The following is a 23,227-nucleotide window of genomic DNA, read 5'->3' on the forward strand; positions in this document are numbered from 1 at the left end:
ACAACTGTTCCTGCACCTTGTTAAGCTCTTGCTCTAATTCTCTTAGGATGATGTCAGGCCCTGGTGTCAGTTCATACTGACCCCTCACCTGGCAGGGAGGTAGAAGGACCAGTGATTGCAACTGGTTTTCTTCAAAAAGCATATGCCTAGATTACAAAACAACCTGACTCTGAGCTCCCGGGGAAGGTTCACTGAGGTGTGTGAGTAGTTTCAACACTCCAGCCAGGGTGAAGCTCAACTGAGGGATGTAAACAGAAGGCAAAGGCAGCGTGTGCAGTTACAGAGCAGTGCACACCTTGGTGGGTCTCCCAAAGACCCATACGTAAAGGCTCTGTCCTCAGATGGTGGCGGTAGAGAGCACCCTGGACTTTAAGGGGTGAGGTATGGGGGGTACTCAGGGTGGGCGTGCCCTCGAAGGATGCTGGGGGCTTGACAGTTCCCATCTTGCTCTCTCATGATCACTCACCATCACATGTCCCTTCCATTAACATGGCAGGCCAAACCAGTGAGCTGACAGACATCACATGTGGGCCTCCAGATTCTTTTCTTTGTAAGCTCCAGTACTTCTTTATAGTGCCATTTAGCGAGAGGTGACTGAGAGGTGACATATTATCAAAGGCTCTCACCCAAGGAGACCTTATGGCAATGACAGATGCTGGTAGCTCTGGTTTCTAGTCAGAGTTCAATTTTGTCAGCCTTTACATGGAAATTAATTCAAGCGTGTTTACTTGGGACCAATCCAGTTCAGAAATGTGGAGTTAGGGGACAAAAGAGGCCACTTGGGGAACACAAACCCCGAGAAAGGCAGGCAGACTGACGGTTATCCTAGAGCACCTTAGACAGCTGGGGAGCAGCCCCAACTAAATGAACACTGGGAAGAGGGGACTGAGAGGGAGGCAGAGATGCCCCAGAGCTGCTGTGATGGGAGGTGCCACCAGCAGAGGGCGGGGACCCTGTGACCTGAGCTACTCAGGAAGAGAAGAGATGACTCCTTAAATATCAGAGCTGGCTGGGAGGGTATGTTCCTGCCAGAGACAAGACTTCATGGAGTTATTAAATGGCTGTTTAGAGCATGCCGGGTGAGTCAGCTAAGCCCTTCATTCCATAGATGATAAAATGAAAGCCCAGACCACTCAGTGCCTGAGACGGTCACACAATTAGTATGGATGGAGCAATCTTAGTATGGATGCTCAGTGCAATCTTCAAACTCAATAACAAGGAACAGCATGCTTTACGTGCCCTTGCTTCATTCCGTCTCAGCTGTCCCAGTGACACCACTCCTGCCACTGACAACTGACTGGAAGCCAGGCTTGTCCCAGACTGACAGCTCCCACCCTGATCCTGCTGAGAAACCATGCCATTCTGTGGACTGTCAGGGGGCGCTCTGTTCCACAATGTAAGTGATCTCAGCATGGGGCTGGTAGGGCAGAAAGGAAGCTAGACAAAACCCGCTTATTCCCCAGGCCAAGCTTCTTCCTAACATTCCCACAGCAGAATCTTATGTGAGGTGCAATCTCATTTCAAGGCTATTCTATAATTAATCTAGTAAACGAAGATACCATGGGCTGGGTGTGGAGGCAAATGCCTTCCATTCCAGCACACTGGAGCAGAGGTGGGTGGATCTCTATGAGTTCCAGGTCAGTCTGGTCTACAGAGTGAGCTTCTATCTAAAACTTAAATAATTATTAAAAGAGACAAAAAGAACCAAACACCCAGGCTCTTCAGGGGCACTCTCCAATGCTATAGGTTCATGGTGAAGATCTGACAAGCTCTAGACAGAGTCTCAGATTCACAAAGCTCAGATGAGGTCAACAGCGAGTAATAGCAGGAAGTCCAGAACCTCCCAGCAAGCACAAGTGGGCTATGAGAAGCCAGTGGGGATGCTACCAGCATCCTGCAGTCTCTTCTCTCCTAGAATGGCACAAAGCTCTTCCAAAAGGCTTTCCAGGGCAGAGCCTGATCTAAGTGCAGGCTGCCATTTCACCCAGAAGATGCAGGGCAATCACTGTGTGAAAAGATGCTTAGTGTCGCTTTCGCCTGCCTGTGTTAAAGGCCTGATCCCTGACTGGCAGTATGGAGGAGGGGAGTAAAGCTTCTAGAAAGGGAGGGAGGGAGGTGGCTCAGGTCATGGGGATGCACCCTTGAAGGACATCATGGGGCTCTAGCCCTTTCCTCTCTTCACGCTGTACAAGAAGTGAAATGCTCTGCTCAGCTCTATATTCCGCTGTGGCCTGCTGTCCCTCTACCCAGCAACAAGTCCACCCAGTCATAGCCCAGAATCTGCTGAATATCAAGTCCATTCAACCCTTTCCTCCTTGTAATGTAATCATCTCCAATATTTGTCAGTGAATGAAAAATTACTAAAACAGCACCAAAGTACAAAGGGTGGGACCAGGCACAGCCATTTTCCCTCTCCTAAATCCCTGAACACTGTAAAGCAGAGGGAGGCAGGGTACCAGGAGGAGCTGAGCAGAGAAAAGGTAGACGAACATCTGGGCAGTCTGAGAATACACTTAGGAAGCAGGTAGCTCTCCTACTTATCCCACAGCTGGGTGGACTGTTTGCCTTCATCCAGAGAGTCTGCTCTCTGGCCACTTGGCCAAGAATAAGAAGCCAGGCTGAAAGTGTGGGCTGCAAGCAGAGGGCCTCCAGTTCTCTTCTCACTCATCTCCCTCGCCCAGATATGTATGTGTGTGTTTATGTGTATGAGTGTATATGTATGTGTATGCAAGTGTGTGTGTCTGTGTGTATGTATGTGTGTTATGTGTGTGTGTATGTATGTATGTATGTGTGTTTGTGTATGAGTGTGTGTGTCAGTGTGTGTCTGTATGAGTGTATGTGTATGTGTGTGTCTGTGTATGTATGTGTATGTTTGTGTGTGTATGTGTATGTGTGTGTGTGTTTATGTGTGTGTTATGTGTGTGGAAGCTAGAGGTCTACATCAGGTTTTTCCTTGATCCCTCCCTACCTTTATATATTTCTTTATTTGATACGAGGTCTCCCTTACCTTAAGCCTGCCACTAGAATGAGTCTCAGGGATGTGCCTGTGCCCACATCACCAGCACTAGGGTTACAGGTATGTGTCACCAAGCCTGGCTTATTACACAAGTCCTAAGAATACAAACTCAGGTCCTCATGCTTGCACGACAAACATTTCACTGACTGAGCTCTCCCTCTGTCCCATGTAGATAATTCTGAGAAAGATTAAAGCAGTAAAAATTCACACAAAGAAAGACAATAACAGCCCTGAGATCAGGGCCCCCGTTTAAATGTAATTTGTTTGACAGTGAAGCCTGGTTAGGCTTCTTTAGGAGAGAGTCATGAGACCAAATGGGAACCATGAATGGGAACCCATGAACAGGACGGTGGCGCTATCCAGGCAGCCAGAGAACTGCTCAGGGAAGGGTCAAAGGATAAAGAGGTCTACAGAGGGAGGCAGACCCACTGTGAACAGGGAATAAGACCGCTTGTCACAAATGCTGTCTTCCTTAGGACACAGTCAAACAAACAAGCGGCCCTGCTTCCCTGGCTGTCTTGGTCACTGTCACCTGTTATCACTTGGCACTCTGAAGTCACAGCAGGGGTCCCCAGCACAGCCTGAAATCCATCATTAATCTAAACTAGTGGTTCTCAACCTATCTAACACTGTGACCCTTAATACAGTTCCTTGTTATGGTGACCACCAACCATAAAATTTTGTTGCTACTTCATAACTAATTTTGCTACTGTCATGAATAGTAACGTAAATATCTGATATCTGATATGTGACCCCCAAGGGGGCTATCCCCTGCAGGTTGAGAACCACTGACCTCAACGTTACTTGAAGTGACTGGCCTAATGATCCCTTTCTGAGAGCTGATACAACCATGCACTTGGTCAAAGGCCCTCTGTGTCCAAGCCACTGCTCCGGTACCCACTTCCCCTCCCCAACCAGGTGTCTCAGCTTCGGCCTCTTACCTGTCTCTGCATCTCTTCAATCTGCCTCTGTGGGATGTTCTGCAGGATGCTGTACACATCTGACATCTTCTCCTCTGGAATGACCACAGATGCCCTGGAGACAATAGCACTGTTTACATGTGCACAGCCCTTTTCAGAAAGCAACACTGTATGCTGTCCTATTTCCATCAGCCATGCTCTTTCTCTGTCTGCTCTGTGCTCTGTCCTCCCTGGCATCACTGTCAGCAACCACGTTCTTCCACAGGGCCTTTGTATGTGAAATGCTACCTCCTGGTCCACCTTCCTTACCCTTCTTAGTGCTTACGGAATTAACAATTACTTCCCCCAATTAGCTTCTACACAAAACCATCTGTTGATTCAGCATTTGCTTATGACAGACCTACTATGCACTGGGAACTGGCAATTCAACAGAGAATGTCAGAAGAAAGTGAGGGGTGAGCAGGGCATGAGAAGGCCTGTGGGAAGAGAGCTCTAGGCACCAGGCTAATGAGTGAAAGGCCAAGGAAGCATGGGGTTGGGCATGGTCCAGGAACAGCTAGCAAGGAGGCCCCTGTGGCTGCCACAGAGTAAACAGGATGGAGAAGAGTGAGCCAAGCAGAAAGGGGGAGGGTGGGTTGTAGTGAGGCACACAGGGGACCTTGGAGGCCACAGAGGCCTCAGTGCTGAGCTGGGAAACCACTAGGAGGTGGAAGCACAGTCCTGAGAAGCCGATTAAGCTCTGACAGGCCCATGCTGTCTATGGGGTTGGTAAGTGACAGGAAGAAGGCGCAGGAAGAAGAACTGAGCCCCTGCGGAGGTGGCGGAGCTCCATGGAGGCGAAGCTGCAGAGAGGCTGGGCCTTCCTCTGCCCCGTGCCACATAGGATTCACTCACAGACTGGGAATAAGGAGAGAGAGAGGGAGACTGGCATGGACTTCCAGACGTGCAGTGTGCTGTGCAGAGGGTGTAACTGCACTTGCAAAACACAGCTGTTAAGACCTAGCTCCCGTTCCCGCCCACTAGGTTAGTCCACCCACTGCTGTACTCAGAGCACTCAGTGCACGCATGGCCTGCACACAGACAGAACTTCATGATAAGTGATTTTTTTTGTTTTTTTGTTTTTTTGTTTTTTTTTTTAAAGATTTATTTATTTTATGTATGTGAGTACACTGTCGCCTTCTTCAGACACACCAGATGAGGTCATCGGATATCATTGCAGATGGTTGTGAGCCACCATGTAGTTGCTGGGATTTGAACTCAGGACCTAGGGAAGAGCAGTCAGTGCTCCTAACCACTGAGCCATCTCTCCAGCCCCGTGATAAGTGATTTTAAGTGAATAAATGAGTAAACGATTTTTGCTACAGAGATGGGACAGAGGACCAAAAAGGATGAATTAATCTGCCATCATTTCAAAGCCAGACACTAATAGCTGGTTATCTGACATCAGACCCCTGACGCCTGAGTCCTCCTGCTGCTCACCCATAACTCAACACTGAAACTGACCTTGATCTGAAGAAATCCTTTCACAGCTGCTACATCTACAAGGCTCTCACCAATGTCTCACCGTCCTAGCACTGCCCAGCCAGAGGCTGACCAGTTACATCACAGCATCTGGGAACCATGGTTTCACTGCTCTCCCATCAGGAAGAAGAGAGTGTCCTTGACAAAGGCCTGACCTCACTCCTCTTGGAGAACCTGTGGCTGACTGACAGTGAAGATTTAAAAGAAATGTCGGGCTGGGGATTTAGCTCAGTGGTAGAGCGCTTACCTAGGAAGCGCAAGGCCCTGGGTTCGGTCCCCAGCTCCGAAAAAAAGAACCAAAAAAAAAATAAAATAAAATAAAAGAAATGTCCTGTAGGCTCAGATATTTGAACACTGGGTTTACAGTTGATGGTGCTGTTTGAGGTGGTTAAGGGGGAAGTGCAGCCCTGCTGAGGGGAGTATGCACTGGAGGTGGGGAGTCCACAGCCCTGCCTGCTCCCAACCCTACTCTGCTCTGTGCCTTTGACGGAAGATATGATCTCTCAGCACCCTGATCTTACTGCCATGCCCACCCACCATTAATGGACTCTTATCCTCTAGAACAACAGTCTTGAACCTGTGGGTCACAACCCTTTAGGGGGTTGAACAACCCTTTCAACAAGGGTTGCATATCAGATATTTACATTACAATTGTATATTTTGATAGCTTTGGTAGCAAAATTACAGTTATGAAATAGCAACAAAAATAATTTTATGTTTGGGATCACCAAACACGAGGAACTGTATTAAGGAAGTATTAATTGCATTAGGAAGGTTAAGAACTATAAGCCTAAACAAAGCCTTTCTTCCGAAAGTTGCTTTGGGTCAGGGTATCTTATCACAGGAACAGAAAACGAATACAGCACTGGCAAACATCAGGAGCTCAATAAATGCTTTCCTGCATGGATAAATGCTGGAAGTACTCCTCACTTCCCTAAAATATAAAGAAGGACTTCATATGCTTCTCTTTCGAGTAGCCAGGCTCCTGCTTCTTTTCTGGGATTGCACAGCCCTCTACACATGCATCTGCGAAGGTTACATGGGTTGGCCATTCCAATCCAAAACTCCAAGATCCAAAATGCTTCCAAAGCTGGTTTGTTGATCACCAACATGACACCACATGTGGGAAATTCACACCATAAGAATTCATGCATAGAATTATTAATGTGATGTAAAACTATCATGTGATTTGCTTGGAGGCCACCTGCATGAGCAGTCTACAGAATATGAATTTCATGTTTAGATTTGGATCCCTCCACAAGATGCATCATTCTATGTATGTAGATATTCCAGAATCCATAACAATCCACAGTCAAAACACTCTGGCCCCAGCATTTCAGGTAAAGGATGCAGAACCTGAATCCTGCTCGTCTGCACCACTAGATTCCAGCCTCCTCAGAAAGAGAAACTATCCTATTATTAGATTATAAAATGCTATCATAGTAACAGTAGCTTTCTAATAAATATAAAATGTAAAAGTTAGCCAATTGATGCTATTTAAGCTGTTCAAATGTCTTTGCTATTATACGTGGATAAATTATCATAAAGAGTTGGTAGAGAAGAAAGCAATTAAATATTTGTGGCAAAGACATGAAATTTCAATAGTCTTCTAGCATGTATCTTGTGGAAATGACACATGGGACAAGAGGGCAACTCCTGTGAAGACCTCCAAGCAGAATCTGTCCACCTGTCCTGGAATTTCCAAGCTTTGGAGGAGGGAGAGCATCTCCCTAACAGCCAGTACACTGCGGTTCCACAGCAGCTGGACCCATCCGCACGTATGAGTCTGGATGCCTGGGGGCTTGGATTAGAGTCCCCGGAATAAGTAAGGTCAGAGACTCTCCAGCTGTGTCCAGCTGTGTCCAGCTGTGTCCAGCTGCGCCAGCCCAGGGGTAGCAGCTGCTTCATGAAGAGTCAGGTGTGAGCACCTTAGGCTTTGTAAGCCAGCCAGTCTCTGCAGTCACTCAGCACTGCACAGGTAACATGTAGACTCGGAGCACAGCAATGACTCGGTACAACTGTATTTACAAAAACAGCCCACTAGACTCTGTAAACTGCTCTAAGCCCTTGTGCTAAGTCTGATGGAAGACACAGCAATGAGGCTAGAGTAATGGCAGCTGGGGACCGCTCAGCCTAGGCCTAGCCCCAAGGTGCCTTCCATTTAGGAATACTTGCATGAACATAACTTGGGATTCCAGTCTAGATATGAAGGTTTGTTTATGTTCTGTCCATTTGTTACCCATGCAAACTGAATGTACAGTACACCAGTACCCTCTGATCGTCCACTCTTACTAAACTTCGGTGGCTTCAAAATGTTCAAACTTTAATGTACTTTAAATGCACTGATGATTTGCAAGGCAACGAACAGCTGCTCCCTGGGGGACTGTAGGGCTGTCCTAGCACATGAGCTCAGTGCTGGTGACTGAATCCTCTTGGCCAGTCAGGGGCTGCAAGTAATGCTCCGAAGAACTGTGCCAAGCCAGCAGACCAGGCTCAAGGCCGTTGTTGCTACAGAGGACTACAGTGGTCAGTTGGTCTTAGTGTTAAGTGCTCCAAGGAGGTTGCCACTGCCATCCGAGGCCATCATCCTAGCCAAGCTTTCCATCGTCCCTGTGGGGAGAGGCTACTGGGGAACAAGACTGTCAAGCCCCACACTGTTCCACGGAAGGTGGCAGGTCCCTGGGGCTCTGTGTTGGTGCATCTCATCCGTGCCCCTAGAGACACTGACATTGTCTCTGCTCCTGTGCCCAAGAAGCTACTGATGATGTCCAGTATTGATGACTGCTACAGCCAGAGGCTGCACTGCCTCCACCTTTGATGCCATCTCCAAGACCTACAGCTACCTGACCCCCAACATCTGGAAAGAGACCATATTCACCAAGTCTCCTTATGAGGAATTCACTGACCATCTTGTGAAAACCCACAGCAGAGTCTTCCAGGGAACCCAGGCTCCAGCTGGGGCTACCACATAAGGGTTTTTATACAAGAAAAACAAAACGAAGTAAGTCTGGGAGGAGGAGGAGGAGGAAGAGGAGGAAGAAGAGGAAGAGGAGGGAGAGGAAGAGGAAGAGAAGGAGGAGGAGAAGGAGGAGGAGGAGAAGGAGGAAGAAGAGGAGGAGGAGGGAGAGGAGGAGGAAGAAGAGGAGGAAGAGGAGGAGGAGGAGAAGGAGAAGGAAGAGGAGGAGGGAGAGGAGAAGGAGGAAGAGGAGGAAGAGGAGGAGGGAGAGGAGAAGGAGGAAGAGGAGGAAGAGGGAGAGGAGGAGAAGGAGGAGGAGGGAGAGGAGAAGGAAGAAGAGGAGGAAGAGGGAGAGGAGGAAGAGGAGGAGAAGGAGGAGGAAGAGGAGGAGGAGGGAGAGGAGAAGGAGGAAGAGGAGGAAGAGGGAGAGGAGGAGGAGGAGGGAAAGGAGGAGGAGAAGGAGGAGGAGGAGGAGGGAGAGGAGGAGGACGAGGAAGAAGAGTAGTAACAACAACAACCGCCCAGCAGTGTGTGCAGCGCTCACATGGCTGTGGTCATTCTCAAGGTCACGTGCTTTTCTTAGACAAAGGACTTCATTATGTCACTCTCATGCTTATGTTCCAGGTACTTCGATCTTATCTACCACCCCCATTCTCTTCTGCACCTCTGTACAGCAGTGTTTTGACTATGAGATCTTACATAAAACCACAGCCACAGAGGTCAAAAGCTTCAGGCTTTGGAATGATCTGACTCACAAGTTCAACCTGAAGGTAGTTCTCAAACCCGGGAGTGCATCACAATGGTCTGAGAGGCCTTTCTTTCCAATATTGGCCAAGCCACCAGCTCCAATTCACTAGACAGTATACCTACCTCTTCCAGTCCAGAACTTCAGAGAAAGGCAGAATGTAAGAGTCTGCAATGACAACTGGGACACAGCCAGCCTGTAAGACATCGCTCAGCACTGCCTGGCCCAGCCGAGCTCCTCGAAGAACCGTACAAAAAGTAGCCTCCTGCAGCAACACAAGAGAGGTGGAGAGTTACTGAGCGACTGCTGGATCCTTGAACATTCTGACGTTCCCAAGGGTTAAAGCTAAGCAGTGCCGAGGTATCTAGGAATGGCCAGAAGAGCTCCTACCTGTGAAACAGGAAACACTCAGCTGGCTGCAGAGTTCCCCACCTTAATTCTTCAGTGCCACCCCAGTGCCACCAGGCTTCAGTGCCAGCATCAGTCTTCCTCAGGAGATCCTGAAGACTGGCTTCTACTAGTGCCAATGAACTGTGTATACACGCTTGGCCTGTGGTCTCAAAACTGCCCAAGGCCAACTTCAGCCCAGCCTGCAATGGGGCAGGAAGGTCTAAAATCTCTGCCCTCCTCTGAGTTAGCCAGACAGAGGTGACCCTGAACTTTAATTCCAGAGGCTAATAGGTCTCTGAGTTCGAGGCCAGGCTGGTCTACAGAGTGAGTTCCAGGACAGCCAGGGCTACACAGAGAAACCCTGTCTCAAAATGAACAACAAAACCACTACCAACCTTCCTTGCCCATTCACCTTACTCTCAATGTGGGGAATGCTGGGAAAACAGAAGCTGTACAGAGAAAGCACAGGTGCCATGGGCACTGTACCCCAGAATGAGACCCTATGTCTCCTACTCGCAGTTTCCCCACTTTCTGTCTCTTCAGGGGGAAATGAAAAGATTAAAAATGAAAACACAACTTCATCTTTAAAGTCAGGAGGAAAAAGCCAGGCAAAGTGGTTGGGAAGATGAGGCAGGGGGATAGTGAGTTTAGAGACAACCTGGGCTACATAGTAAAACTGTTTTTGTTTGTTTGTTTTTAAATATCCTGTTTCTCCCTTTCCACCAACACAAAGTAAGTGTAATTTTAAAAAAGAAAATTCTATCTGAAAACTGATTACTGAGCCATGTGACTGTACCACTGGGGCTGGTAAGATGCCTCAGCCAATAAGGACACCTCCTGATGACCTAAGTCTGACCCCGGCACCCACGGGTACAAGGAGCAAAGCGACTCAGCACATTGTCCTTTGACCTCCACATACTGCACCGTGCCGTGTGCATGTATACTTGTAACACATATGTACATACCTGTTCACACTAAACGGCTTAACAACACATATGTACATACCTGTTCACACTAAACGGCTTAACAAAAATTTTATTTAAAAATAAGTAACAGGTCAGAAAAGGGAAAGGTCAGAAAAAACAAAACAAAACAAAACAGGAGAAAGTCAGCCTCCAGCGCTGAGGGGTGAGACATGCGGTGCCTGGGCTGCAGCTGGGCAGCTTGCCTGCCCGAGGAGTTGCAGCCAGATGTGGACACATGCAGATTGCTCTTCCTGTCCAGACAAAGGTTACTATAAACACCGGCTGCATCTCCACCCCTACCAGCCAGAAACTCCAGAGGGAGACTGAGAGGGTATTTTAACAATTTCAGGATGGGCCAGCTCTCTGGAGATTTGAAAAATTAGTAAAAACATAAATATATAAAAATTACATCATCTCCTTGATAGTTCTTCTTGAACTAACCTGTCTTGATTTTAAACATTTAAGTGAGCAAGCCTATGACTCTCCTTTCCTAGCACCATGCCCTAGAATGTCAAATATTCTGCCCATAAACAGTCCCCCAGGGCTTTGTCTAAGTGAAGCATGCTGTTGGGTGACAAAATGCCTCAGAACAAGAGCAATCAGAACAGTATTGCCCAGGGAAAGCCAAGCATTCCTGTGGGCTGTCGTGGTCTAGAGAGGTAACTGGCCACCTTACAGAAGGTCACTTCTCTGTACCAGCTCATCAATACGAGGTAAAAGCAAGAAACATTTGTGCCTTTGGCCTCTACAGCTTCTTGGAAATCTAGAGGATTTGAATTTTTGAAGTACAGTGAGTATCTGAAGGATATTTAACCTTTACAGACCAAGCAGCCCCATACAACATAAACATACCATCCACTCAGGTACCCTGTGGTCTACCCCTCCAGTGAGGAGCCCCATCTTCTCCCCTGGGGTAATACCCCAGCCACTTATGGGACATGGCTCCTGGGACTGGAGTCAGTGTCACTCCGCAGCAGCGGTGCACCCTGGGCTAGTGAGATCTCGAGTGGCACTCACCTGCAGTACTTGGGGGTAATCAAAGACCTGGTGCTGGTGGCAGCGCTTTCGGACGGAAAGGACACCCTCTGAGAGATTGGTGCATTTGTCTAGGACTAACACGGACTCTCTGTGTTTGGCCTGGAGGGCTTCTAGTTCCTCTCTGTACTCAGGGTGGATGGCCATCTGAGAGGACAGCAGGAAGTATCGCCGGGAACTAGAGGGGAGAAGAAAAAGGTCACTTGGGATCAGTCAGTTGGTCAGGTCAGACAAAGTTTAACACTGGACTTCCAGCAACAGGTATTATACCGTGTTATACTACTGGATATTTAAAACATTGTATACTATATAAAAGTAAGGTATGGCTTACTTCAATTCTGAAATATGAAATAACAGAAATTGTTATTTATGCAAAAGCTCTCTTTTTCTACTTTTTTCTTTTTGTCCTTTTGTTTTGACAGGGTCTCTCTATGTGGTCCTGACTGGTCTGGAACTTGCTCTGTAAACCAGGTGACCTTGACCACAGATATCTGCCTGCCTCTGCCTCCTCAGTGTTAGGATTAAAGCCATGTGTAACCATGCCCAGCAGAAACAGTCTCAGTACTGTGGGAAAAGCTCACGGCATGCCAAGCCTACAGCATGTGCTGTAAACACAGGTATGCACACACAGAGAGAAAGCAGGCTGAACTTGGACAGAACAATGAAAAGTTATCCTTTATTAAACCTAAGTCTGGGGTCTGAGGAGAAACTGAAGGCTAGGTGCACTCTTCAAACAGGGAGAGGAAGTCCCCTTGATGTGTGGCAGTGTCACACAGCACGTCACACAACAGCAGCAACAGCACACCTATGCTGTGTAGGGACTCTCCAACAAGTCTTTATTCCCAAAGCCACAAGGGTTGGAGAGGAAGCTAAAAACCAGAAATGGAAAACAAGCAAACAATAAGACAGAAACCTCCCCTTTCTCCCCACAAAACCTATCTCCACATTTAGGGAGGAAGGATGCAGAGAGAAACCAGGATGAAGAAAGACACCAAAGGTCCAGGCCTTTGCAGGTCTCCAAAGACACAGAAATGTGAGCGTGTGACACACGTTACATATCCCAGATACTCAGGAGGCTGAGGCAGGAGGTGACTGATCATTGGCCTTCAAGCTCATAAGCAGATTAGTTCATGTGTGGATTTACAATTCATGAATTATATAGTGAGTTACTTATCGGGTAAAGGTGTTTGCTACCAAGCCCAATGACCTGGGCTGAACCCCTGGAACCAGAGAACTAACTCTCATTAAGTATCCTCTTATTGCCACATGTGCACTGTGGCACACGCACTCGCGCACCTGCACACACACACACACACACACACACACACACACACGCGCGCGCGCGCCCGCGCACCTGCACACACACACACATGTGCACACACACACATGCATGTGCACACACACACGCATGTGCACACACACACATGCATGTGCACACACACGGACATGCGCGCATACAAATAAACATAAAGCACTTAGTAATTTGATCGGTTCCTGGGAGGTCGTAGAAATGTTAGGAGAGGGTTTCACTGGATGATGCGTGTGGCTGGGGAGTGCTTGAAGTATGTGTTCTGTCACTGGCACTTCCTCGTTCTCAGCTTTCCTGGCCGCTCTGCGATAGCAGCTTTGTTCTACCACAGTCACAGCCTCATGGTGTCCTGCTTCAGCAGAGGTCCCAAAGGAAGTGGACCAAGCATGGACTGAAGCCCCTGGAACCAAAAGCTAACCCCTTCCCCCAAGTAAACAAGTCTAGAGAGTCGATAAGGCTACTATCAAAGGGATGTGGGAGAATGGATGGCGAGCGCTTCCCTAGGTTAGCCACCTACAGTACAGAAGTACAGAGCAGGCAGGATACAGGGAGGGGCTCTGTGGCCAGGAGATCACCACTGATGAGAAAATACATATAAAGTAGGTTCTGAGAAAATGGACACCCCCACCCCTGCTTACCCTGAAAAGCAATGCAGTGCCACATGCATCCTGTTCAAACTGGTATAAGTCAGGAAAAATTGTGTGTTTTGCACACAGGCTAATAAAGTCCACACAGTACTGACTGTGTCTTTTCTAACTGCAGAGAGCCTTACACATACCCACAGCCAATGAACATTCACTGCAACTGAGATCACCCTCCCAAAGCACAACACTTTGGGCTCAAAATTCACGTCGGTAAGGGAAGGCATACAGAACAGAGAATCAAAATGATTAGATACAGAGGATCATGGGAGCCAGAAGGGAGCTACAACTATGGAAGGCCAGACCAGAACGGCCCTGCAGTGCTGGACGGAGACAGAGCCAAGTGTGGTAGTACACACCAGTAATCCCAACACAGAGGAGCTGAGGGAGATGGGTGGCCTGTTCAAGGGCAGCCTGAACTACATAGTTAGAACCTTCTCTCAAAAATCTATAAACCTAGGGCTGGAGCGTAGGGGGCTCAGGCAGTAAAGTGCTCTCCACAAAGGCCTTGGGGCCTTGGTTAATCCCCAGCATCACTAGTGGGGACTACATGCCTACAGAACACGCCTGTGCTACTGGAGCTGTGGATGTGAAGACAGGAGGATCTCTGCAGCTTGCCGGCCAGCCAGTCTAGCATAATTAATTACTCCAGGTTACTCAATGCCCACAACCCTGCCCAGTACAAATATGTAGATGTGTGCAGGACTCTAAACAGGTTCCCCTGCCTGTGCTCGGCCTCTCTGTGACCCACAGGGACTATGCCCACTTTAGTTTAACTATGTAAAAATTTCAGGTAGACTTGTTTTCCTTCTGAGGACTAAAGTTAGCTGTGACTATCATGTTTCCCCTCAGCTCCACTGATCTCAGTAAAAGTCAAATCATGCTGAGAACGCAATGTCTCCCTCAAAAACAAGGGCTGTAAAGTCCTGATTTAGCTCCTTTTGGAAGGAAAATGACAAGAATTCCAGCTTGTTCCACATGGTTGTGAGAAGCAGCTATCAATAGCAACAAGTCTCAGTTTCCCATTGAAGAAGCACTGGGAGAGCTTTAAAATAAAAACGAAAACAGAGTTGCTCTGCTGGACAGCCCCCAGGAGACGTGGGAATTCCCTGAGAAACACCTCTCACAGAGGGCAGGACCTCAGCATGCTGCGGCCAGGGCATCCTCCCTGCCTTCCCCAGGGAAGAGGATGATGAGGCCAAAGACTGTCTTCACTTTTAGTCTTTGGAGGGCTGAAGAAGGGTGCCCTTTATAAAAGCAACATTGCACTGTAAGGCAGCTCTGAGGTAGCCAGGGGGGAAAAGGCCTTGTCCAGTGAGCCCAAATCCCATGTAGTCATACATAAAAATCAAAAAGGTCAAATTACTAGAAAATACCATATCTAATGACAGTTTAAATCTCTAAAATTAATCATCTTAAAGTGGTCTCTGGCATTTCAGTGCTGGCCCATCTCTGGGCTTCAGTGTTTCCATCCCTGGGTTAAATCTAGAGTGAGCGATGGAGTCCTGAGCCACCAGGACAGCAGCTGGATGAAGACACGGGGAGGATCACAGTGAGTTAAGGAAAGGGCACACAGCAGACTAGTCCTCACAGACTAGTCCTCACAGGCTCACACAGCACACTAGTCCTCACAGACTAGTCCTCAAAGGCTCACACAGCACACTAGTCCTCACAGACTAGTCCTCACAGGCTCACACAGCACACTAGTCCTCACAGACTAGTCCTCACAGGCTCACACAGCACACTAGTCCTCACAGACTAGTCCTCACAGGCTCACACAGCAGACTAGTCTTCACAGACTAGTCCTCACAGGCTCACACAGCAGACTAGTCCTCACAGACTAGTCCTCACAGGCTCACACAGCAGACTAGTCTTCCAGACTAGTCCTCACAGGCTCACACAGCAGACTAGTCCTCACAGACTAGTCCTCACAGGCTCACACAGCAGACTAGTCCTCACAGGCTCACACAGCACACTAGTCCTCACAGACTAGTCCTCACAGGCTCACACAGCACACTAGTCCTCACAGACTAGTCCTCACAGGCTCACACAGCAGACTAGTCTTCCAGACTAGTCCTCACAGGCTCACACAGCACACTAGTCCTCACAGACTAGTCCTCATAGGCTCACACAGCAGACTAGTCCTCACAGGCTCACACAGCACACTAGTCCTCACAGACTAGTCCTCACAGGCTCACACAGCACACTAGTCCTCACAGACTAGTCCTCAAAGGCTCACACAGCACACTAGTCCTCACAGACTAGTCCTCACAGGCTCACACAGCACACTAGTCCTCACAGACTAGTCCTCACAGGCTCACACAGCACACTAGTCCTCACAGACTAGTCCTCACAGGCTCACACAGCAGACTAGTCCTCACAGACTAGTCCTCACAGGCTCACACAGCAGACTAGTCCTCACAGACTAGTCCTCACAGGCTCACACAGCAGACTAGTCCTCACAGACTAGTCCTCACAGGCTCACACAGCAGACTAGTCTTCCAGACTAGTCCTCACAGGCTCACAGCTTGGCCCAGTGTCTCTCATTTCTCAGCCACAGCCCTGAGGATGTTTGGGGTCATTTTCTCCTTGTGGTAGTGGGATCCTGTGCAGATGAGTTAGCATGGCAGGCCTGCTGCTGTCCTGTGGAAGTTTTGTTAGTTTGGCTTCTTGACTGGTGTCTGGGAACTTGGATTGGGGATGGTTCCCATCACCCACAGAACTGGTAAGAGAGGTTCACTGTGCCCAAAACATATAAACAAGACTGCCTGTGCCAGGCAGGGCCAGCCTATCCCATGCTACACTAACATGCCAAACTGAAGATCCTGGGTACATGACAAAAACTTGCTTGCCCTACAGGACCACCCATTCGGAATGTAAACAGATCCAGCCTTGGAACAGGGTGCCGAAGCAACCCTAGCCTCTGAATTCTCCATGAGAATTGTTTGTGAAGAGTTGGAGATTTTAGCACATGCCTGTAATCCTAGCACATGGAAGGCAGAGTTGGGAGAACTGTCACAAGTTCAAGGCCAGCCTGGTCTGTAAAGTGAATTCCAGCCTCTCTTAAAAGAATTATCTGTAAAGTATGCATAGAGGCCCACACCTATAATCCTAGCAGGTCAAAAAGAAAGATTATAAAGTTGAGGCCAGCCTGGACTACATAGTGAAACTCTCTCAAAAAAGCAAGGTCCATGAATATGTAGAACTTGTCTGATACGCAAAAGGCCTTGGGTTCAATCCCAAACCCTGTTAAAAAAAAAAAGGAAAATAATTTCTTTGATATTTTCATTTTGATAATAAATAGTATAGAAATAATTTTATTTTTTCATATTTAATGACAGACATTAATTTAAAAATTTAATACCTGCATGGTTAAACACTCCTAATAATATTTATGCTGATTTTTTGTTTGTTTTTGTTTTTATTTTCGTTGACAGGGTTTCTCTGTGTATCCCTGGATGCCCTAAAACTCACTTTAGACCAGGCTGGCCACTAACTCATAGAGATCTGCCTGCTTCAGCCTCCTGAGTGCTGGGGTTAAAGCCACCACCGCCTGACTCATGATGAAATCTAACTCTCTCTATGAAGCGTGAAGAAGGTGGAGACATTGTTCAACTGCAGTCTATGGAGGTGAGACCCCAGGAAGGAGCTTACAGTTAAATGAGGCCATCAGGGTGGGGCCCTAACCCAGTGGGTCTGCAACTCTAAAAGAGAAGAGGAAGAGGAAGAGGCCCAGATAGGAGAGGCAGTCTAACTGTGTGATGCCCAGGTACACAGATGCGCTGACAAGGCCTTGCCAAACACAGCTGCTTGTCCTGACACCACAGCTCTTAAATAAAAGAAGAAATGAAAAGCCTTTATGCTTTACAAATCACTCAGTCTGCGGTAGGTACTCAGAGCAGCAGACAATAATGAGGGCTGTGGACCAGCCCCAGAGCTGTGCGGGTGCCAGGCAAAGCGACATCAACAGGTACAGTGGGGGGATTTTATTTTATTTTTTTTTTTTGGAGCTGGGGATTGAACCCAGGGCCTTGTGCTTGCTAGGCAAGCACTCTACCACTGAGCTAAATCCCCAGTGGGGGGATTTTTAATCTTTACTACCTGCTTGGAAATTTCCCTAAGTGTTGGGGAAACTAGGAATCATGCGTTCGTATGAAATGAATACAGACACACTCTGTGAAGAAAAGCTTCCTGGTGGTTCAAACAAAAAGCACACTAAAGTGGGGCCCATTATCACTCAACATGCAACCCTACTGGCTTGCCAAACTCACTGATCCCTGGATAAGTCCATGTCCAGCTGAAAGGACAGAATACGCATCAAAGAAAACCTGTCTTCTATCATGCTAAATTACAGAGATAGAAATGCTATTAGTTTGGTCAATTGGTAGTACTTAACTTGCAAAAACAATTAGGTTTTACAGATATATAAGCAACCACAGTTTAGATTGGTCTTTTAAAATAGTTTTTTTTTAAATTATGTGTATAGGACAGTGATATATGTGCATGAGTGCAGTGCCCATGGAGGCCAGAAGATGGTGTCAGACTCCTGGAGTTGGAGTGACAGGCTGGAGTGACAGTGAGCTGCCCAAAGTAAGTGCTGGGAAGTGAACTTGTATCCTCTGAAAGAACAGAACATAATTTTCACCAGCGAACCATCTCTCCAGAGTCAATGTTTTAAAACTATATTGTGGTGTATCAAAAAATAACTAAAATGTAAAGGTTTTTGAGTTTAAAAAAGAAGTCACAAAGTTGGAAAACTCAGTTTACCTACGTCAAAATCTAGTACAAAGCTCCAGTAGCCAAGTGAGCGAGGTGCTTCTTCAGGACTGACTCACGGACGAGAGCAGACCATCTAATGAGGCCTTCTATGGCCAGGTGAATCTCAGTACATGCATGGTGCTGAGAGCACTGGACACGCACACACACATGCACACGCAGGAGAATGGCTCTGCACCTTACCTCACACAGCACACTCCAAACACATCACAAACCTAAAACCACAGAAACTCTTAAAGAAACATCTGCAAATCTTCTAGAACCTTGATACAGTCATGGTTTCTCTTTTTAATTGATATTTACACCAAAAGTACAATAACCTAAGTGAAACTCTGATAAATGGGGGCCTGTGAGAGATTCAGAGGAAAGAGTTTGCTGTAAAAGCACGAGGACCTGGGTTCAATACCCAGTCCTCACTCATGTGAAAAAGCTGTGTGGTGGCATGTGCCTTCAACCCTGGTGCTGAGGAGACAGACGGGCAAGGGGATTCCAGAGCTCCCTGGCCAGCCGGACTCCATGAACTAGTAACTCCAGACTCAGTGAGACCCTGTCTCAAACAAGGTTTGCAAGCATAAGGAGAACAAGTGAGAAGACATCTGAGTTCAGCCTCAGGCCTCCAAACACAAGTACAAATGTCATGCCTAACTCCTGATAGTGAGAAGGAGACAGACAGAAAGGAACACAGAGAGCAAGACAGACAGACAGACAAAAAGGGAGAGGAAGGGAAAAGTAGAACCTTTTGTACCTCAAAGGTCACTCACTATCACGAAAGTAATAAGCAGTCTACAGAACAGGACAGAATATTTGCGAATCGCACACTCATCAAGGCAGCCATGCCTGGACTATGTAAAACCTCTTACAATTCTGCAATAAGAGGACAAAATTCAATTTCAAATGAGCGAATAATATGAGCAGGCACTTTTCCAAAGAAGTCACACAAATGCCCATAAGCATAAGAAGAGACATACAGCAGCCCAGTCACTAGGGCAGCACAAAGTGCAGCCGCAGTGAGACAGGGCCCACCACATCCCCTGGGGAGGCCTGAATCAAAAGCACAGACAATGGCAGAGCTGCAGAGACCGGGAGGATTGGAGACCTTAGACAGGGCTGGCGTGCAGTGCCGTAGCCTTTGGGAACTCTGCTCCAGTGTTTCCTCTGTGAGTTACAAGAGAATTGCCACACGGCCCAGCAATGCCACTCTCACTATAAAACCAGGGGACCCACAAAATGCAGGCTTCCTCAAAAGTCTGCATTGGAAAGTCCATGGCCATACGTTCACACAGCTAAACATTAGAACTAATCACAACCGACTGATGACCAGGTGAATCAAACGTGGTGCAGACATATAAGGAAGCAGCCAATGAGGAGAGAAGTACCCATCTGGCCGTGTCTTGTGCAAGTAAAGGATTCCAATCACCAACTCACTAGCTCCCACCATGAAACTACTTCTAAACAGTCTCCAGCAAAGAAAGGGTTAGACAGAAGGCCCACCACATCCATGCAAGCAGACCTTTCTCCTTACTCCACAGTTGAAAACATGAGCTGACGAGGTGTCAAACCCACTTCTGTGGTTAAAGAGCAGACCTGGTCCATGCCCCATCGCATCGACAAATTCCAAAGACCAAAGAGGACAGGCTTCCCATGAGTCAAGGTGCCACTGCACCAGTGTCGCCTGGCTTGGTTGGTAAAATGCCTGCAACACAAGCCTGAGGACCTGGTGCAGATCCCCAGAGACACGGTAGAAAGCCAGGCACAACAGCATATGTCTAGGGCCCAGTCTGTGGGTGAGGAGATCAGAGGGACTGAGGGGTCCAGACAAGCGAATCTCTGAAGTTCATTGGTTAGACAGCACAGCTATGTCAGTGAGCTTCTGGTTCTGTCTCAGAAAAACAAAAACTGGAGAGCAACCGAGCACAGAGGGCCACTTTTGACTATATACATTCACTCACATACACACAAACACACTCATCCACCACGAATACACACACACAACACACATGCACATACACAACCCATACAAGTCCACTCACAAAACATTCAAACACATACACACATACACACACACACACACACACACACACACACACACACACACACACACACTTCTAAGAGATGAAGAGTAAGTTTATAGAAAAATAGGGAGAGCAAAGCCTATTTTCAAAACTGAAGGGAAAAGTCTCTGGAGAGCAGACTCACAGGGAGACAGTGGTCAGACCTCAGACAACTTTGACAGACATGCAGGGGAGTACAGTTTTATCTAGAAGGCATTGGAAAGGCAGGGACAAGCTAGACGGCAGGAATACTAGAATCAGGGACACAAAACAGGATATCACTTAGCACCCAAAGATGGCAGTGGGCCAATGCAGGCAGACCCAAAGGAGAGGGAGCAGACAGATCCAAGGCATACTTCTGACATGCACAGACTTGCTAATTTGCTGTCTAAGGCAGAGATTGAGGGGTCCAAGATACTACAAATTTCTATTTTGTGAAATTAGTAGACAGCCCTGGAGCTCCCTAAAATACCGAGAGCCATAAGAAAGGCAAGATGGGTGGAGCAGGCCAGCATCCAGAGTAGACGCCTGGCTTGCTGGGGTACCCCACACTGAGTGTCGCCAGCACCCACACTCTGTAACTGCACACTGGTCATGCTGAGCAACCTTACCCTGGTGCTTTCTCTGGGAGAGCCACTTCGGCTGACAGTGGGCTGAAAACAGGAATGCTGACATCGTAGCCCTGCCGGTAAGTCCAGGTAGAAAAGCCGCCACCAGCCAGCAGTGCCCTGTAGGAAAAGACTTGGTTAAACACTGAGAAAGAAAGGTCGTCATGAAAAGTGCCAGGGGAAGGAATGGCAATGGCTGCGTCTCAATAAATACAGCAGATAATGTGGGAGCCCCTGTGCTTAAGAAACACTATACAACCCTAACTTCCAGCACACTGCCCAGGCTTAGCTGCTTCCATCAAACAACCAGCCTTCCTCCACTGCCTACGATCTTTCCTTACTTCCCAGCGTGTGTGTGTGTGTGTGTGTGTGTGTGTGCGCGCGCGCGTGCGCGTGTCTGAGCTGTAGCACATGTGTAGAGTCAGAGAACGAGTTGTGAGATTTGGTTCTCTCCATTCACTATGTGGGTCCCGGTGATAGAGCTCAGGTCATCAGGCTGGGTGGCAAGCCCCCTTACTCACTGATCTACCTTGTCAGTTTCTGTGTTACATCCTTCAGACTCCACTTGACTCCCTGAAAGCAAACTGTATCCTTTTTAAAACTTTTATTATTTTTATGTGCTATGTTTTGCCTGCATGTATGTCCACACACCACTTGTGTGCAGTACCTACAGAGGCCAGAAGAGGGCATTCGATTGCCTGGAATTAGAGTTATAGATGGTTGTGAGCAGCCATGAGGATGCAAGGAATCAAACGCAGATCCTCTGGAAGAGCAGCTAGTACTCTAAAACACTGAATCCTCTCTCCAGCCTCCATACTTCATTCTCAACACACCCACTGCTGTGGTGCGCAACAGGAGTAAGAGCAGGTCTAGAGGAAGACTAGGCAGTCATTCCTCACTCTCCTGGAACCCCACAAACTACAGACACGGAAAGCAGACTGGGCCAGCAGGTATAACATGTCACACTACGTCAGCCCAGACTCTCCAGGCCTAGCCCAAGCAGCTCGCCCTCCGCCATCCTCGAGCTGTGTCCCTCGCACAGCCTCCACCAGCTCCCACTGCCCGGCCCAGCCTGGGTCTTATTAATCCATTCCCCAGCTGCACCCGCAGAACCTCTCTTGGAGTTTGTGGGCTCCAGCATTCTTTCTCCTTAATTAGAAAACACCTACCACATGTTTTAACTGGATCCAGCAACTATGACGATGACACTTCATCAGACAAAGGAAGCAGGTGTGGGTCACAACCACCTTTAGCTATTCTTCTGTCCCAGGGCCCCAACCCATCGAAAGCACTTTCTGGGGTGATTTTACTAGCTGCACACACCTCAGAGTCTGAGTAAGCAAAATGTCTGAACTGAGAAACCGCATTATTGTTTCAATGTTGATCACTACCAACCCTCTCCACACCCTGATGACAACTTACACTCCAGTGTAGCCAGTTTTAGGTTTAGAGATTTTAAACCACCCCTGAAAATCTCACTGTTTGCTTAAGCACTCTGAAACCGAGAACAGGCAAGTGGGTAAGGAGCAGGCTCAGAACCTCTCCAGCTGCCTGTCTACTTCTAAGATCCTCAGTACCAGCACACGCTCTGCCGTTTCCTGACTAACATGCAACACTGAATCCGTCCAACATGGTCTTGGGCGGCTCTGTGGCCGTGAGGCTCAGGGCCACTGTACAGAGAAGCAGACAGGCACATCGTAGACAGGCACCAGGCAACACAGCTGAGCCGGTTCTGTGGGTGAAAGGCTATTACCCTCAGCCCCACAGGGAAGGGGGATGTGGAGAGTTTCCTTTCTCACATCAACATTCACTGTTGTCCGTTATGTCCTTGTGGCCCCAAACACAGTATTATATTGTGGGGGAGGCAGGGAAGCATGTCCGAAGCCAGCCTGTGTCACACACCCATACCCACGCAAACATACACAGGCCATCCTTGTGATCTCAGAAAGGAGCCTGATAGTGTGTCATACTGGCCCCTGGCGAGGCCTGCTCCGAGGCGCCTGCACTGTAAGCCTCAGCTTCTTCAGCAGAGCGAGCTTCCCATGGTACTGCAGTGCAGAGTGCCAGCGCCTCTTCTCAGACACATGTTTCACATTGCCTGCAGAGTGGATTTCTGAGCAGGACATTCTGTTTTCCTACCACCGATCCCCAAACTGGAGCTCAGTTCCAGAAGAGATGGAATGGAAAACTTGCCAGGAACCCTGAGTTGATGATCCTGCTGATGGCCGGCCAAAGGGCCAATCAAGAAGGTCTCCAGCACGGTGCTAGCCAGGGCTTCCTGATTCTAGAACAGT

At 48.0% G+C, this 23,227-nt stretch overlaps 1 protein-coding gene and 1 long non-coding RNA gene across 6 annotated transcripts in view; one reads left to right on the top strand and one right to left on the bottom strand.

Moving 5' to 3' along the window:
- Ext2 (exostosin glycosyltransferase 2) overlaps nucleotides 1-23,227 on the bottom strand; it is a 133,197-nt gene that overhangs the window by 93,850 nt on the left and 16,120 nt on the right. For all 5 annotated transcript variants that reach the window (NM_001107751.2, NM_001399506.1, XM_087651911.1 and 2 more), the window contains 4 exon segments: nucleotides 3,958-4,051; nucleotides 9,284-9,423; nucleotides 11,531-11,726; nucleotides 20,937-21,053. In NM_001107751.2, coding sequence (NP_001101221.1) covers nucleotides 3,958-4,051; nucleotides 9,284-9,423; nucleotides 11,531-11,726; nucleotides 20,937-21,053 — 547 coding nt within the window.
- LOC148006516 (uncharacterized) lies at nucleotides 5,074-9,195 on the top strand. The gene is made up of 2 exons (XR_015684507.1): nucleotides 5,074-5,666; nucleotides 5,782-9,195. It is a non-coding gene; the product is annotated as an uncharacterized LOC148006516 (long non-coding RNA).

The sequence above is a fragment of the Rattus norvegicus genome, chromosome 3 (assembly GCF_021556685.1).
Source record: "Rattus norvegicus strain SHRSP/BbbUtx chromosome 3, alternate assembly SHRSP_T2T, whole genome shotgun sequence".
In the NCBI taxonomy this organism is placed as follows: domain Eukaryota; kingdom Metazoa; phylum Chordata; class Mammalia; order Rodentia; family Muridae; genus Rattus; species Rattus norvegicus.